Raw genomic sequence first — 16,260 nt, 5'->3', positions numbered from 1 at the left:
GAGGTTAATCATAGAATTAATGAAAGAAAAAAGATGAGTGGTGCTTTGAGGTATATGTGGACACAAAAAACGTTATCTATGGAGGCAAAGAAGGGAACGTATGAAAGTATAGTAGTAGTACCAACACTTTTATATGGGTGTGAAGCTTGAGTTGCAAATGCTGCAGCGAGGAGGCGGTTGGAGGCAGTGGAGATGTCCTGTCTAAGGACAATGTGTGGTGTAAATATTATGCAGAAAATTTGGAGTGTGGAAATTAGGAGAAGGTGTAGAGTTAATAAAAGTATTAGTCAGAGGGCTGAAGAGGGGTTGTTGAAGTGGTTTGACCATTTAGAGAGAATGGATCAAAGTAAAATGACATGGAGAGCGTATAAATCTGTAGGGGAAGGAAGGCGGGGTAGGGGTCGTCCTCAGAAAGGTTAGAAAGAGGGGGTAAAGGAGGTTTTGTGGGCGAGGGGCTTGGACTTCCAGCAAGCATGCATGAGTGTATTAGATAGGAGTGAATGGAGACGAATGGTTTTTGGGACCTGACGATCTGTTGGAGTGTGAGCAGGGTAATATTTAGTGAAAGGATTCAGGGAAACCAGTTATTTTTATTTAGCCGGACTTGAATTCTGGAAATGGGAAGTACAATGCCTGCACTTTAAAGGAGGGGTTTGGGATATTGGCAGTTTGGAGGGATATGTTGTGTATTTTTTTACATATATACTTCTAAACTGTTGTATTCTGAGCACCTCTACAAAAACAGTGATTATGTGTGAGTGAGGTGAAAGTGTTGAATGGTGAAAGTATTTTCTTTTGGGGGATTTTCTTTCTTTTTGGGTCACCCTGCCTCAGTGGGAGACAGCCGACTTGTTAAAAAAAAAAAATCTACAAGCACAGTATAGCACTTTGCCTGGAATTTCTGGGTTATCCTAGTTAATTTACACTATAATAACCATACTTATATGTTCATGTGAGAGAGAGACAGAGATAGACAGAGAGACAGCCAAAGCCAGCCAGCCAGCCAGCCTGCCTGCTGAATACATAAGAACATAAGAAAGAAGGAACTCTGCAGCAGGCCTACTGGCCCATGCAAGGCAGGTTCATGTCACCCCCTGGCTTAGACCAGTGACCAACCTAGTCAGGTTCACATCCACTGAAGGAAGGAGCAAGGCAATCAGACCTAGTAGCACAAGCTAGTCAGGTCCAACTCACACCCACCCACACCCACTCGTGTATTTATCTAACCTATTTTCACTTTCCTCTTAAAAGGGGAGTGTTAATACGACATGACATCAGTGTATCCCTGGTGTTTGCCACACTATTTGCTCTAGCTGGCGCTCAGTTGAACTGTTGCTCCCACAAGGTACTGAGTGGTCCAAGATTTTTTAATACTGCACACACAGAGTGTTAAGACCCATTCCCTCGTGTCTAGGCGACTCAGGCCTATCGCCCTAATTTTAAAGCAATGAAAAATAAAATGATTTATGTTCGGAGAGCTACGCATATGCATGTAGATCTACGTTTGGACAGTTTAAGGGTTAATAAAAGTTAATAATGATACACATGAAACGGTTGTAAACACGATGCAAACTTTGAACATGATGGAGAAGCTGTATGTGTGGAAATGGAAATTGCAGGTTTGATATAAAGCAGTAGATTTTAATGTATAGTTGGTTCCCACTTAGGACATTAATGTGTTTCTGAAATTTGTTGCAAGTTCAGTGTTTGGAGCTTGGAACATTTTTACCCACATACATCTATGTTATAATCAGAGATGCATTCCTGAGCCTTAGTATTCCATATCTAATTTCTTTTATTATTTTAACTGAGAATATAGTACTTGTTCTCTTTCACTTATAAATTACATGAAGCATCATTAAATTAATGTATATCTGTTAACCAAACTGAAGTATAATATATGTTTCTTAACATGTTTTATGTGTGGGTTCCTTGCCAGTGCTGCATGCTTAAAAATAGGCCTGACATATGTTGTTGTTGTTCTTATAATATGTGGTACAGTACGGTAGAAATGTAGGGTTAGGCAGTAGGTAACATCAGTGGGACAGACAAATTACTGTTTCAGGAGAATGATAAGGTTATATGTAGATGCCTGGGATCATCTACAATGAAGGTTGCAAATACCATCAAATAAATAGTGGGAGGTTTGCTCTAGTAACCCCCCCTCCCCCATAGCTCTCATTGTTTTAGAACAAAGGAAATCTGAGGTGGGCAGGTATAGGCTACATGCAGTACATCTCTTAAACTTAAGCCTGGCACACCTGACACCTGCACCTGACTTGTTCACCCTGGATGATTATTTAAGTTGTTTTACCTCGTATTTGTTATGTATTCTATACTTGAAAAAAGTTCACTCTGAGTGAAACATTGTACCAGTAAAAGATTTGGCTGCTAAAAGTCTCTTTTTCACCACTTTTCAGCAGTACACCTCCAGTTTGCACTAGAGTATGGTACTATTGTTTGTATTATCATATTCTGTATTTTGAAAAAATTATTTGACTTACTCTATGCCCCCTTTTATTTTTAGCTCGTAGTGGGACCTTCTTCATTAGTAGCCGCTCCAGCAAGCTCAGTAGGGTAAGTGTTATATAGCTTCTCTTTGGTGAAACAAGACTGTAGATAAATGGATAAATAAAGATAAATAAAGTTTCTTTATAAATAACATTGTTATGAATTAAAATTAATAAGGATTTTATACTCAGTTACTTTAATAATCAACTTGCAAACATAGCTTGTGATGAATATTTTTTTAAACACACTGGCTGTCCCACCGAGGCAGAGTGACCCAAAAAAAGAAACACTTTCACCATCATTTACACTATCACTGTCTTGCCAGAGATGCATAGTTATGACAGTTTAGATGTCCCTCCAAACAGTAAATTTCACAAACCCCACCTTTCAAAGTGCAGGCATTATCCTTTCCACCTCCAGGACTCCAGTCCGGCAAACCGGTTTCCCTGAATCCCTTCACAAAATATTACCTTGCTCTCACTCCAACAGCTTGTCAAGTCCCTAAAACCGTTTATCCAGTCCTATCTAACATGTTCTTACATTCCTGCACACAAACCCTTTACCCCCTCCCTCCATCCTTTCCTGGGCCAACTCCTACCCTTCAGATATTTAGTTACTGTAGAATGTGTGGGGATGTTGCAGTTCATAAAGTGATATTGTAGCATGGCAGCTAATAAAAGAGTTTGGGTGTATTGTTTCCTTTGGGTCACCTTACCTTGGTGGAAAATGGCCAGTTTAGTAAAAAGCAAAGAAAACTGTATTTAATGATATTCTAGAAGATACATTAATTTATTACATGATTAAGGTTGATCATGGTCTTCCATAGAAGCAGAACTGTGAGAACCTTTTTGAATTACAGTGTTATTTGGTAAATTTTAGTTATCATATTGACACAATCACACATTCTTATTAGTCACTTGCATGGTCTTTAACTTGGCTTCTCATCATCACTGATGCTTTTATTTTTTCTCTTGGGTTTTGAGGCAGATAAGACTTTTACTATACTGTAATTATATGCCTTAGTGCAAGATAGTCATACACAATTATATGACAACAGAGTCACAATGATGATTTTCTCAGCATGTAGTATATTGTAAACATAGATTCTTGACACTTAGAGTGCATTTGCAGAAGAAAATTACCATTCTTGATGTGATTATTTACATTTGTGGTGTTATGTAGGGACATAAATCCTGCAAATACTTAAGGCTTTATCATTGTTTATACAACACATGTATGGCATATGAGCTAAATTAGGCTTGTACAAATTATGATGAATATCGGTGAATCTAATAGAACATACATACCGTATTTTCCAACATATAAGGTGAACCCCCAATTTTGTTACGCTTCTTTCTCTCAACACACTGGCTGTATCCCACTGAGGCAGGGTGGCCCAAAAAGAAAAACAGAAGTTTCTCTCTTTAAATTTAGTAATATATACAGAAGGGGTTACTAGCCCCTTGCTCCCTGCATTTTAGTTGCCTCTTATGACACACTTGGCTTATGGAGGAAGAATTCTGTTCCACTTCCCTATGGAGAAATTTCGTCAAGACATATTCTGGGAAAAATAAAAAATGCAATACTTGCTTCAAAATGATAATGAGTCATTGGATGGTGGCTTATGTGTACAGAGTAGCTAGAAGAAGTGGGACATTGCACAACCTGTCTTCTGCTCCACCGTCACTGAAACACTCGTGGCTACCTGTTGTTTACAGATAGCTACTTTGCAGTTATTTACAACCACTGAAGCTGGTTTGCATAGTATGTACCAATAATATGTGAATTTTTTTTTTTCACACTGGCCGTCTCTCACTGAGGTAGGGTCACCTGAAAAAGAAAAAAAATTATAAAGAGAAAGGGTTACTAGCCCCTTGCTCCCAGCATTTTAGTCGCATCTTACGACATGCATAACTTACGGAGGAAGAATTTTCCTCCGCTCTCCCATGGAGAAGATGCGAATTATAATTGATGATGGTACTACTCAGCCTAAAGTAATCTGGGAAATAGATTTGTTGGGGATTGAGTAAGTTTATTTAGGCACAGGGACACATAAGTACAATTATCATACATAGTGTAAATTACCTAGGATAACCCAAAAAAGTTCTGCCAAGTGAATGTAAAACAGAAGCCTGTAATTGTTTTACATGATGGTAGGATTGCTGGTGTCTTTTTTCTATCTCCTAAACATGCAAGATTTCAGGTATGTCTTGCTACTTCTACTTACACGTAGGTCACACTACACATGAATGTACAAGCATATATATACTCACCCCACTGGGTTTTCTTCTATTTACTTACTAGTTCTTGTTTATTTCCTCTTATCTCCATGGGGAAGTGGAACAGAATTCTTCCTCCGTAAACCATATGTGTCGACTAAAATGCCGGGAGCAAGGGGCTAGTAACCCCTTCTCTTGTATATATTACTAAAGTTAAAAAGAGAAATTTTTGCTTTACTTTTTAAGTCACTTGCCTCATTGGGATATGACTGGTTTGGTGAAAAAAAAAAAAAAAAGTAGACAGTGAGTTATTTCCATTGTTTCTGGTTTAGTGTCACTACAGTCACCACTTACCAGTAACACAAGGTCTTTCCTTGTTCCTGACCTTTATCATATAAGAATATAAGATGCATGGTGATTTTCTGAGAGTTTTTGGGGAATGCATAAATAAATAAATATGCCTTATACGTAGAAAATACAGTAGTTATTTGCACTAGTGATGTGGAAATTAATAATGTGAAGGACCTTTTTAAGGAAGTCGAGTTCAGATTATGTTCAAATGTAGATGAGATTGAGGCCTCGTTTTTTTGTGGTAATAAGTATCACTTGTAAGAAGTCATCATTTCACATAAGTTTAGTGATGTATGCCAGTGACTTCTCAATTAATTAAGTAGCATTACCTGTATATTTGATGATCACTGGAGCAATTTATTATCTTGCCTTCCAATACATTTTCATTTATAAACATTGGATAATATGTTGACATAAGAAAAGGAATTTCACGTGGTAGTGAAAGTTGTCACAACAATTCATGAAGCTCATATATAATGATTAATTTTACTGTTTAGCATAAAAAATATGCAGTATAAACATGGTGAAGATGATGGCAATTTGCAGACAGTTAATGAAAAAGGCACAAATACAGTGTTTCATCCAATACTGGTCTTTTTCAAGTACAGTGGACCCCCAGTTAACGATATTTTTTCACTCCAGAAGTATGTTCAGGTGCCAGTACTGACCGAATTTGTTCCCATAAGGAATATTGTGAAGTAGATTAGTCCATTTCAGACCCCCAAACATACACGTACAAACGCACTTACATAATTACACTTACATAATTGGTCGCATTCGGAGGTAATCGTTATGCGGGGGTCCACTCTACTTTACTTACTTATAAATAATTTTTATTAGTTTTCAAGGGTAAGTAGTGTTTGAAAGTAGTAAATTATATTTTTTTTATTAATGACATGTTTGAATTTTTCTAGCTGAATAAAGTAGGTATTTCTTTGCTGTAGTGTAGATACATTTTGATTTTTTTTATTTGACCTAATAAGACCTCTTTTTTTACAAAGGGAAGGTTGTATTGTTAGCTAGCAAACTAATGCTCTTCTCATTCTATTTATTTTGGCAGGGAGGGTTGCATGCCGAGAAGGTGAGATACGGAAACTCTTGCTATGCTTGATTTGACTTGCATGAAAATATCCTTAATCGTTTATTGCTCTTTGCTTTTTTTTATTATGCTTAATTTACCAGTTGTTGCTATTTTTTTTTGACACTCGGGTGTGATTTTTGGGCTGTGTTGTAATTATCCTAATGTTAATCCATATGGACTACTTAAAACATAGTACCCATGACAAGTTATTTTAGTACAAATAGAGATTTTATTTTAAAAATACAACATTGCAATTTTGGGAATTACAGTTTATAATAAAGTACAATGCTTTTGAGAAGTTCTATGTTATGCAAAGCATTTTGAGCAGACCAAAACCAGTAAGTACAAGTACTATATGTACTTACTATATGTAAGTACTATATGTACTTACAACTACAGGATGGCCCCACTTAACGGCCCTTCACTAATACGGACATTTTAAATTATACCCAAAAAATACGTTTATACAGCTCCTAATTTGCTATTACGGCATATCCATATACGTACCACTCATTTTCTGTTTACATGTTTCCTGAACTCTACATCTCAATTCTGTCTGGAAACTTTCAAAAGTTTCATGTATTTTAAAGTTATTACATACTTTATACTATTTTTGTGTTACAGTGGCATCTGCGGGTAGTTGTGGTAAAAAGAGGCATTGTAAGTGCCAAGTTGCAAAGTAGGAGCTAAACCATGTGATGGAATTGCTAAGAGAATGTCTCACTTGTACTGAAGATGTAATACCAAAGGAAGAATGTTGCTCTGGGGCACTAAACATGTTGTATATCATAGACTAATAATCCATCTATGACCTGTTTTGGAAAATTATATAAACTTATCATGTAATAGACAGTCCAATGGACACATATTAAACTATTAAATGGGAATTTTGACATGTATTAGACCATTATTTGGATGATCAGCTGGGAGAGAGTGGGTGTGTTACCGTGAACCTGGATGTGTTGCCGTGAGCCTGGATATGTTGCCATGAGCCTGGCTGTGTTACTGTTAGCCTGGCTTTGTTGCCATTAGCCCGGCTGGATTGCCATGACCTTGAATGTGTTGCTGCAAGCCAAGGTGTGTTCCTAGAAACCTGGGTGCGTTGCTGTGAGCCTGGATGTGTTGCCGTGAGACTGTGTGTTGCCGTGATCCTGGCTGTGTTGTTGTGAGCCTGGGTATGCTGCCATGAGCCTGGGTGCATTGCTGTGAGCCTGGGTGTGTTGCTGTGAGCCTGGGTGTGTTGCCGTGAGCCTGGATGCGTTGCCCTTAGCCTGGGTGTGTTGCACTGAGACTGGGTGTGTTGCCCTGAGTCTGGATGTGTTACCCTGAACCTGGGTGTGTTGCTCTGAGCCTGGATGTGTTGCCCTGAGCCTGGGTGTGTTGCCCTGAGCCTGGGTGTGTTGCCCTGAGCCTGGGTGTGTTGCCCTGAGCCTGGGTGTGTTGCCATGAAACTGGTTGTATTGCTTTTATGCAGGCAACTTCATTAATACAAAGATAATTTTTTTAGTGTCACTAATGACTCAAAGTTGGACGTTAATGCATGTCCATCTGACCGTCTATTACGTGTCTTCCCAAAACACTAACATTGTGGAAAATTTTGATAATTTTCTATGATTTAAATGTAATAATTAGTGGGGATAATAATGTGTGCATAATAATGCAGTTGTGTAATGTTAATGTTACTTTCAAAAGGTAATAAGTCACAGGAAACCAACATATTCCCTATAATTTCCTTATATAATGTAGTAATTAAGTAAAATGAAATTATTGTAATATTAAAGGAATTAATATTCTGATGAGGAAAATGTATTCCACACCCAGAAATATAACTATGAATAAATGTATTTATAAGATAGGAGAGCAAAGTGAGAAACAAAGAGGGCAGTACAGGAATGAGACTAACCAGTGAGTAGGTGAATGTTTCTCGAAATAGCAATGTCGACTGGTAATATTATCTGACAATTAAACGTTATAATATAAATGAAGAGGACATACCTCTATAAATGTCCAGCTAGGGAAGGAAAAGGAAGAGTCTAGTGATTGGATGATGGACAGTAGGATGAGGAAGCTGAATGAGACGCCGTATTGTCTTTGCATGTTCTCATCAGTAATTTAGGTTCGCATCTCAGTGTGCATTACAAACCACACAACAGGTAAGGTTACTTGATAGTGTCCAGTTTTCTTGTAAACTTGCTGGAGGATGCATTAGGCTATAACACCAGTGTAATAAAATAGCAAGCGTAAAAGGTTTTATTCTCCATCGGGAAGTGGAACAGAATTCTTCCCCCATAAGCCATGCGTGTCGTAAGAGGCGACTAAAAGGCTGGGAGCAAGGTGCTAGTAATACCTTCTCCTGTATATATTACTAAATTTAAAAAGAGAAACTTTTGTTTTTCTTTTTGGGCCACCCTGCCTTGGTGGGATACAGCTGATTTGTTGAAAGAAGAAGAATAGGTTTTATCTATGAAATAATTTGATTAATAATTGTAAAATAGTCGACAAAACAAAATATTTAAATCAGTCAAGGTCACTTAGTCTTCACTGTTATACAGTCCACTTACTAGTCAGTTTTACTAGCGTAAATTTTCATTATAAATATACAGGAAGCATATGTTGCTATTCTAGGGTCCCAGAGCTAGTTGGGGAGCTGTCTCAGTGAGCATTGAAGGAGGGACATTGTTTGCAACCCCAGTGGCCCTAAAAGATGTAATGGTTATAATCATGACCATAATTTTTGAAGGGATGGAGTGGTAAGCCAGTGGAAGGCCTCAGTCAGATGACCAAAAGCTCCAGCTGTGGGTCTCATATGACTAAGACCCGCATCAGGAAACACTTGTCTTGTTTCCTGACAAACCTAATGCATACCTAGTGTCCAAGATACATCAACTTCAGTAAGATACAATTTGTTTTTGCACCTAGAGTTCTGCCCTGAGTGTGGGCAGAAGGTTAGTTCTAGATTGTGTTCTTGTGAAAATCTCCGACAGACATTATGTATGCATTTATGGAGCATTATCCCCACAATACACCTTTCATTATATACAAATTATCTTCTCATTAATACAGTAGCCTGCATAACAGTTGCCATGAGCCAGGGTGTGTTGTCATTGATTCAGTCTGTTTACAAAATTTGTATACTTTGTCTCTGCATTCTGGCAGGTAAGGTTCGTCAGGAAACAGGACAAGAGTTTCCTGACTCGGGGTGTTAGTCAGATGATGACATGCCGTTGGAGCTTTTGGTCACCTGACCAAGGCCTTCCACTGGCTTATTGGTTTACCCCTTTAAAAATTATGGTCATAGTTATAACTATTTTTTCACATTCTGGCAATTTTCCAAAGTTTCAGATTCACCACTCACTATATATAAGCTAAGGACAAAAATATTTTCAGGTAAGTAATGTCTTTACTGTACATTTATTTTACTTTCATACTTAAAATAGTGGAAATATGTTGTCAGGCCTTTACTTGTATTTAAAAGTAAAAAAAACAAAAAAAGAGGTGATTCACATTACGACAGTAGCCTGGAACATAACCTGCTGTATAATCGGGGCCCTCCTGTGCTTAACACTTTTACAGGTGTGGGTATAATGAATATTAGATGTAATAATAATTTTAAGAGACAATTCAGCATAAAATTTCTGTATGCAATTTAATTCCAGTAGTTATAATTGAAGTGAAGAGTTAACAGTTGACAAAGCTATTGGTAAAAGATTTATTAAGCTTAATAAACACTTATGATCATTATATATAAATTATAACAAATTAAATTACATTACAAATCAAATATTACATTCAGAAGTTTTTATTTTTTTAGCTGTTGGAAGATAGTTTATCAATCTTTTGGGCAAGTTCTTTTAAATTTTATGTTTTGATGGGCATGGAGGATTGTATATATAGAATATCAGAGATAGTTGTTTCTGGTGTCATGCCTACGTGATTTGTTGCAACTGAACAGGAATTGTTGTATGTCAGGGTTAATATTTTCATTGAGTGTGTTGTATATGTAATTTACAAGGTAGTGTATTCTGGAAAGAATATTCACTGTTTTCAAAACACTTAGGTGGGTATACCTGGAGGGTGTTCCGGGGTGTTTCACCCCTGCAGCCTGGTCCAGGACCAGGTGCTGGATGTGGTTGATAAATTTGTTTGCTGCAAGGTTAATACTCAAGAATTTTCTCTCATCTTGTGTGTATTATTTATCTTTGTTCAGTTAAAAATTCTTACTTTTATTCCCAAGCACTCTACAGTAGGTCTTATCATTATTGAGTACTAATTTATTTGATAGCATCTAAGCCAGTAGTACCTTTGTTAGTTTAACATTAGTGATGCTGTTGAGGTCAGTAGTATCTGGTTAGAAGATGACAAAGGTAGTGTCATCCATGAATGAGACTGGTTTAAGTTGTTGAGATGTATAAATAACAAAAAGGTGTATTGTTGAGATGCATTTGGTAGGTCATTGATTTATAAGAGAAAAGTCCCCCCCCCTTGTTATTTCTCTATGTTGATAGGTTGAGTAGATGAAGTGGTGTCAGATATATAGAGGATTGCAACTTTCATGTAATAAATTTATTTGTTTTTGCGATGAGTGAGATCCATTTATTAACATAAATCATTCAGGTTGTTTAAAATATACAAATGGCAAAGATAAGTTGCATTTAACTACTTATACTATTATAACACTGGTCTGAATCTTAACTAATTAGTTGTGTAGCTTTTGCATCATCTAACACTGCATTCTAATGCAGGTGAGAGAGAATACATTTTGAACTTTCACAGGTTGAGCTCTAGCTTTTTATCTAACCTCTTTATTTATAATGGCTTAAATGTTAAATAATTTTACCATATCTTCTTTTGAACTTCTGTATGAAGTCAGCTTCAGATCATTAACCCTTTAATGAATTTTATGCTGAAATAGTAATTTTTGGATGTCCCTTTGACTCATTTGGGTGTGTGTATTTTTTTTTTTTTTTTTTTTTTATAGTAACTGTCTTTGTCCAAGAGAATGTTTTATTTTTGTAGTGATATCACCTCTTGTTCCCCATTTTTCTGAAGACAAGAGACTTAGCCATAATGTTTTTTCCCATGACTTGTTCCCCTCAGATGAAATGTATACACACATTGTAACCTAGCAAAGAAATAATTTTTTTTTTTTTAGTTTGGGTACCAGTCTAAATGTGTTCTTCATGACTTTCTCAAGTTTTACTTTGCATTTGACAAGGTGAAGGTTCCCCACAGTGGTGATGCACTCATAAGAACAAGTCTATGGCAGTGGCACAGATGATTGCTGTGAGTTCTATGGCATTGAAACGGATGATTTGTTGGTTCTACGGCAGCAACATGGATGATTGTTGTAGGTTCTGTGGCAGGGCACAGATGATTGTTGTTGGTTCTCTGGCAGGGCACAGATGATTATTGTTGGTTCTATGGCAGGGCACAGATAATTGTTGGTTCTGTGGCAGTGACACAGGTGATTGTTGTTGATCGTATGGCAGTGACACAGATGATTATTGTTCTATGGCAGTGACACGGATCACTGCTGTTGAGCATGAAGTGGTGCCATTAATCTTTTGTTGATACAGAAGTGATATATTCATTGATTCAGGGCAGGAGATTCAAAGAGTATGCACTTGGTGATTTCTCTATTAGTGAGCATCAGTAGTGAATTCCAGCTCTCAAACTTCAACACCAACTCGGCTTTACTCAGGTTTCCCCAACTTAAGACATTAACTCACACATGCATGGAAAGAAATGGGATCTAGGTCTAACCACCAGGTGAAATTTTCTCCTGGCAGTTGTTAAAGTTCTAATGTTTGCCCAGTGGGCTGAGTTGCACTGGGTCTTCAGCAAGGTGCTCCTGTGTAGTATTCCTGCTCGGGAACTATTCACTAGGACCTTAGATTCACTACACCTCTGCACTTGTCTTATTTCTCATGAAATATCATGAAAATCCTTGCTTTTGTTTTTGATTGACAGCAATAATGAAGATGCAATACTGTATTGCCCATTACCTTATTTTGTGTGCATGTATTTTTTTTTACTTTTATTAATAAAATTACTAGTAATTAAATTTTTTTTTTTTGTACAGTGACATGTTTATATACATTAATAGATTTTCAGAAAAGTTCTGCAGTTTGTTTAGAATTTTGCTATTCTTTCTTCTTTTTTATTATATGACCACTGAATGTTTTTCTGTTTGATAGTGTGTAAATTATTTAACACATTACTCACTGTTTTAAAGTTAATACTATACCATAATTACTGCATAAATCTCTGTGTACCTGTGGTTTTACTTCTGGTTACTATTAGAGCTTCTGTGACTATCACAACCATCTATGTCTACTACTGCTACTATTATTGACTCAGTTTTCAATTGATCTTCATAAAGCAACCAGTTTACAACATTATCCTGACTTTTTTAATAAGCATAAATTATTTTCTGCTTTTGAAAATTTTTATGTGCATTTAGTGTATGTCCATTATTTCTCTGTTTATTACAGTACATTTAGTGTGTTTCCACAAATTCTCAGATAATCTCTTTGATTATTTGCCATTGTTATTGTGACAGTTATCAAATGTATCACTGTACCCTGGTACAGCAGTGGAAGAAATTTTTTTGTGTTCCACCTCTTACTAACACAAGAATACTGTCTACTGTTCAGTACCTGCTTCCAGTGGTTGGGTAAATGTGTTACAACTTATTACTAAGAACTGTTATTATCCCAGTAGTTAGGGGGTATTTTTTTCATTAGGAAGCAGAAAATTTATGGATAATTATTTAGATGCACATGTAATATTTATTATGTAGTATCTTCTGTTGGTACTTAGGTAATTATAGTTCCTCACCTCCTACTGGTAATTATTATACAGCACCTTCCCACTGGTACTTGGGTAATTATAATACAGTATATTCCATTGATGATGGTATTTAATCATGCTTGGAGAGGGTTTCGGGGGTCACCGCCCCTGTGGCTCAGTCTGAGACCAGGCCAGACCAGGCCTCATATCTAATAATAAAATAAAACATTATTTTTTTAATGATAACACTAACCTACAAAATTTAACTTTTTATCCAGTTCAGAAATCAAATTGGTTGTTTTAAGCTATCTTTGAATATGAATCTGAGCTTGTTTAATCTCATATCATTTAATGTGTGGTTTTTTTTTTTTAGACATAATATGATCAATATTTTGGCTATTTTAGTTTGAAGAGTCACTTATTACCTAACAGTCATTAGACATAAATATTAACCCTTTCACTGTAATTAGCAAATACTGTTTACTAATGTACCAGGTAATTAGTCACACACCAAATCTTCCAGCATATGAGGCAAACTATTTTTCCCTCCCTCAAAAAAAAAAAAAAAGTGTCTCAAGAAAATCACTGTGCATCTTATTTGCTCAATATCAGGAACAAAGGAAGACTTTGGGTTACTGGCAAGTGTTTTTTTCATTACTGGTAAACTAAACTCCAAACACACCTCCTTCCTTACAAAAATTATTTTAGAGTGATTAGTAACTATTATAAATTATAATTAACATATTACTGCTGCATAATAAACAAACCAGCTCCTGTGGTTGTAAATAATTGTAAAGTAGCAGTCTGTAAATGGCAGGTAGCCATGTTTGTTTTGGTGGTTGGTGGCAGTAGAGCAGACCTCAGGCTGTGTAAGCCAGAGCTTCTTGGAGTGAGACAGATTTTCTCCATAAAAAAAACATTTAATTTACAATGGAATACAGGCAAGCCTTGCTTTACAGTATTTCGCCAATACAACAGTTTTCAATTATATGCATTTTTTCATTTATTCAGACTTCCTACAATAAATATGTTCACCACTCACTATAAGCTAAAGAGGAAAATATTTTAAGATAAGTAATGCTACTTCTACTTACACTTAGGTCACACTACACATACATGCACAAGCATATATATACACACACCTCTGGGTTTTCTGCTATTTTCTTTCTAGTTCTTGTTCTTGTTTATTTCCTCTTATCTCCATGGGGAAGTGGAACAGAATTCTTCCTCCGTAAGCCATATGTGTTGTAAGAGGCGACTAAAATGCCGGGAGCAAGGGGCTAGTAACCCCTTCTCCTGTATAAATTACTAAATTTAAAAAGAGGAACTTTCATTTTTCTTTTTGGGCCACCCTGCCTTGGTGGGATACAGCCGGTTTGTTGAAAGAAGTAGTAGTAGTAGTAAAGTGTGTACTGTATATGTATATTTTAGGCTTAGCTCTATTTCTCACTTAATATATGATAGTATAAATTAGTTATCAGGCTTTTATATGCATTTGAACATGAGAAAAAGCTATGATTCACTACACAGTGATTTTTGCTTTACATCTGTAACCCGGAACTTAACCTGCTGTATAAGCGGGGCCCTCCTGTATTTGTTTCATTGAGAAAGGCATGAAATAGCATACAACAGTGTTCATATCTATCTAAGGATGAATATGATTGGTGTTTTACCAATATGATACCGGTCTCAGAACGAGCCACGGGGGTGTTGAGCCCTGAAACCCTCTTCAGGTATACTTACAGTACTTAACCCTTTAATGACATCACAGTTTGCAACGTCATAATTGTTTACACCAGTGTTGATGGTGCTTAGTGTTAGTGGTGATGGCTTACTAGCATCTACCTACCACTCACTTTCAGCAATCTACTGCTCACTTTCATTTTTACCTCACTAGGTGAAGATGCTACCAAAATTGAGGTGTGCCGTATATACTGGAAAATATGGTCTTCTAGTAAAGTTTACTGAAATTTGTTGGTTGGAAGACAAAAGGGAATGATAAATGGTACTGTATTCACATGTATAGCAGTGCATCACTGCTGGTACTCTAGCTTCTGATCTTGCTCCTCCTCCTTCTTCTTCCTGTTACTAATCATCTTCCTGCTGTTCCTATTCTTCATCCTCCTATCCCCTCCTTCTCCCACTTCATCCTTCTAACCCTCCTGCTGCTGCTCCTGTTTCTTCTTTCTCACCTCTGCCTGTCCACAATATTATATAGGTGTTACTACCCTACATCATTAATCTGAAGTGCAAAGTGAGTGAGAGAGGTAAGAGTTAATAAACAAATATAATTTAACCTTTATTAATATACAATATTTCCATTCCCTTGTTTTTCTAGGAATGTGACATCCTACAACTGTTTACTATATGGCATATGAGAATCACTGAGCTTATATAAATTATGATACATGTATGTCTTTGAAACAGCATGATTGTTATCTATGTTGCTGATATGGAAATTGGTCAAGTAATTTTTTTAAGTAGTCATAATCGTGTGTTGAAATGTGCAGAAGAAGCATCATATATGTGTGGTAAATGGTATTACATATCTATGCAAGTCATATTTTTACACAAGTTTAATGAAATGTTAATAAAAATAACAATATTGATTAGGTAGTATTTTTTTTCTACTAGACTGGACTGACAAATTTTTTGTTTCTCTTTGAGAATGACAACACGACTTAATTTGAATGAATATTGTGTTTATACCAATTTTATATGAGGCGGCACAAATTGCAGTGACAGCTACCACAAAACTTCATTCTAAGATGAAGCACAGCAAACTTCTGGTACTTACAAATTACTATATCCCTAACACAAATATATTCGTCAGTGGCTGTAACATTTTTCATCTATTCTTGGATCCTATTCCAGTATTCTTTCAGCACTTTTGTTCAGGTAACAACTTTAGTTTCTTGTCACTGTTGATGTTTACAAATCCATATTGATTCACTTGTATCCATTTTTATTCTTGCAAATTTTCTTTTTATCTGTTAACGTTTACTATTTAGGAGTGTGTTACGGAAGACAACATAAGAACATAGGAAAGGAGGAACACTGCAGCAGGCCTGTTGGCCCACAGTACGCAGGTCCTTTGATTACAGTAGTGCAGCAGGATTTCAATCTGGGGGATATCTCTGAAGCCAGGATTTCAGTCTGGGGGTATCTTGTAAGCCAGGGTTTCAATCTGGGGAGATCTCTTAAACCAGGATTTCAGTCTGGAGAAACTCTTAGCCAGGATTTCAGTCTGGAGGCTTTAGCCCCCTTAGTCTTTCCCTGTGGCAGCAACACTTGAGTTATGACTCA

General features: G+C 36.6%; 1 protein-coding gene across 15 annotated transcripts in view; it reads left to right on the top strand.

The window, feature by feature from the left end:
* The window catches only part of LOC128699776 (probable phosphorylase b kinase regulatory subunit alpha), a 353,571-nt gene that overhangs the window by 266,191 nt on the left and 71,120 nt on the right, over positions 1-16,260 (top strand). For 13 of the 15 annotated variants that reach the window (XM_070102279.1, XM_070102274.1, XM_070102271.1 and 10 more), the window contains 2 exons: positions 2,528-2,577; positions 6,142-6,162. In XM_070102279.1, coding sequence (XP_069958380.1) covers positions 2,528-2,577; positions 6,142-6,162 — 71 coding nt within the window. The remainder of the gene's footprint in view (positions 1-2,527; positions 2,578-6,141; positions 6,163-16,260) is intronic. The other 2 variants (XM_070102275.1, XM_070102272.1) reach the window with 1 other exon arrangement.

The sequence above is a fragment of the Cherax quadricarinatus genome, chromosome 81 (genome assembly GCF_038502225.1).
Source record: "Cherax quadricarinatus isolate ZL_2023a chromosome 81, ASM3850222v1, whole genome shotgun sequence".
NCBI lineage: Eukaryota > Metazoa > Arthropoda > Malacostraca > Decapoda > Parastacidae > Cherax > Cherax quadricarinatus.
Note: the sequence above shows the minus strand (reverse complement) of the source record. Positions and strands in the feature narration are given on the sequence as shown.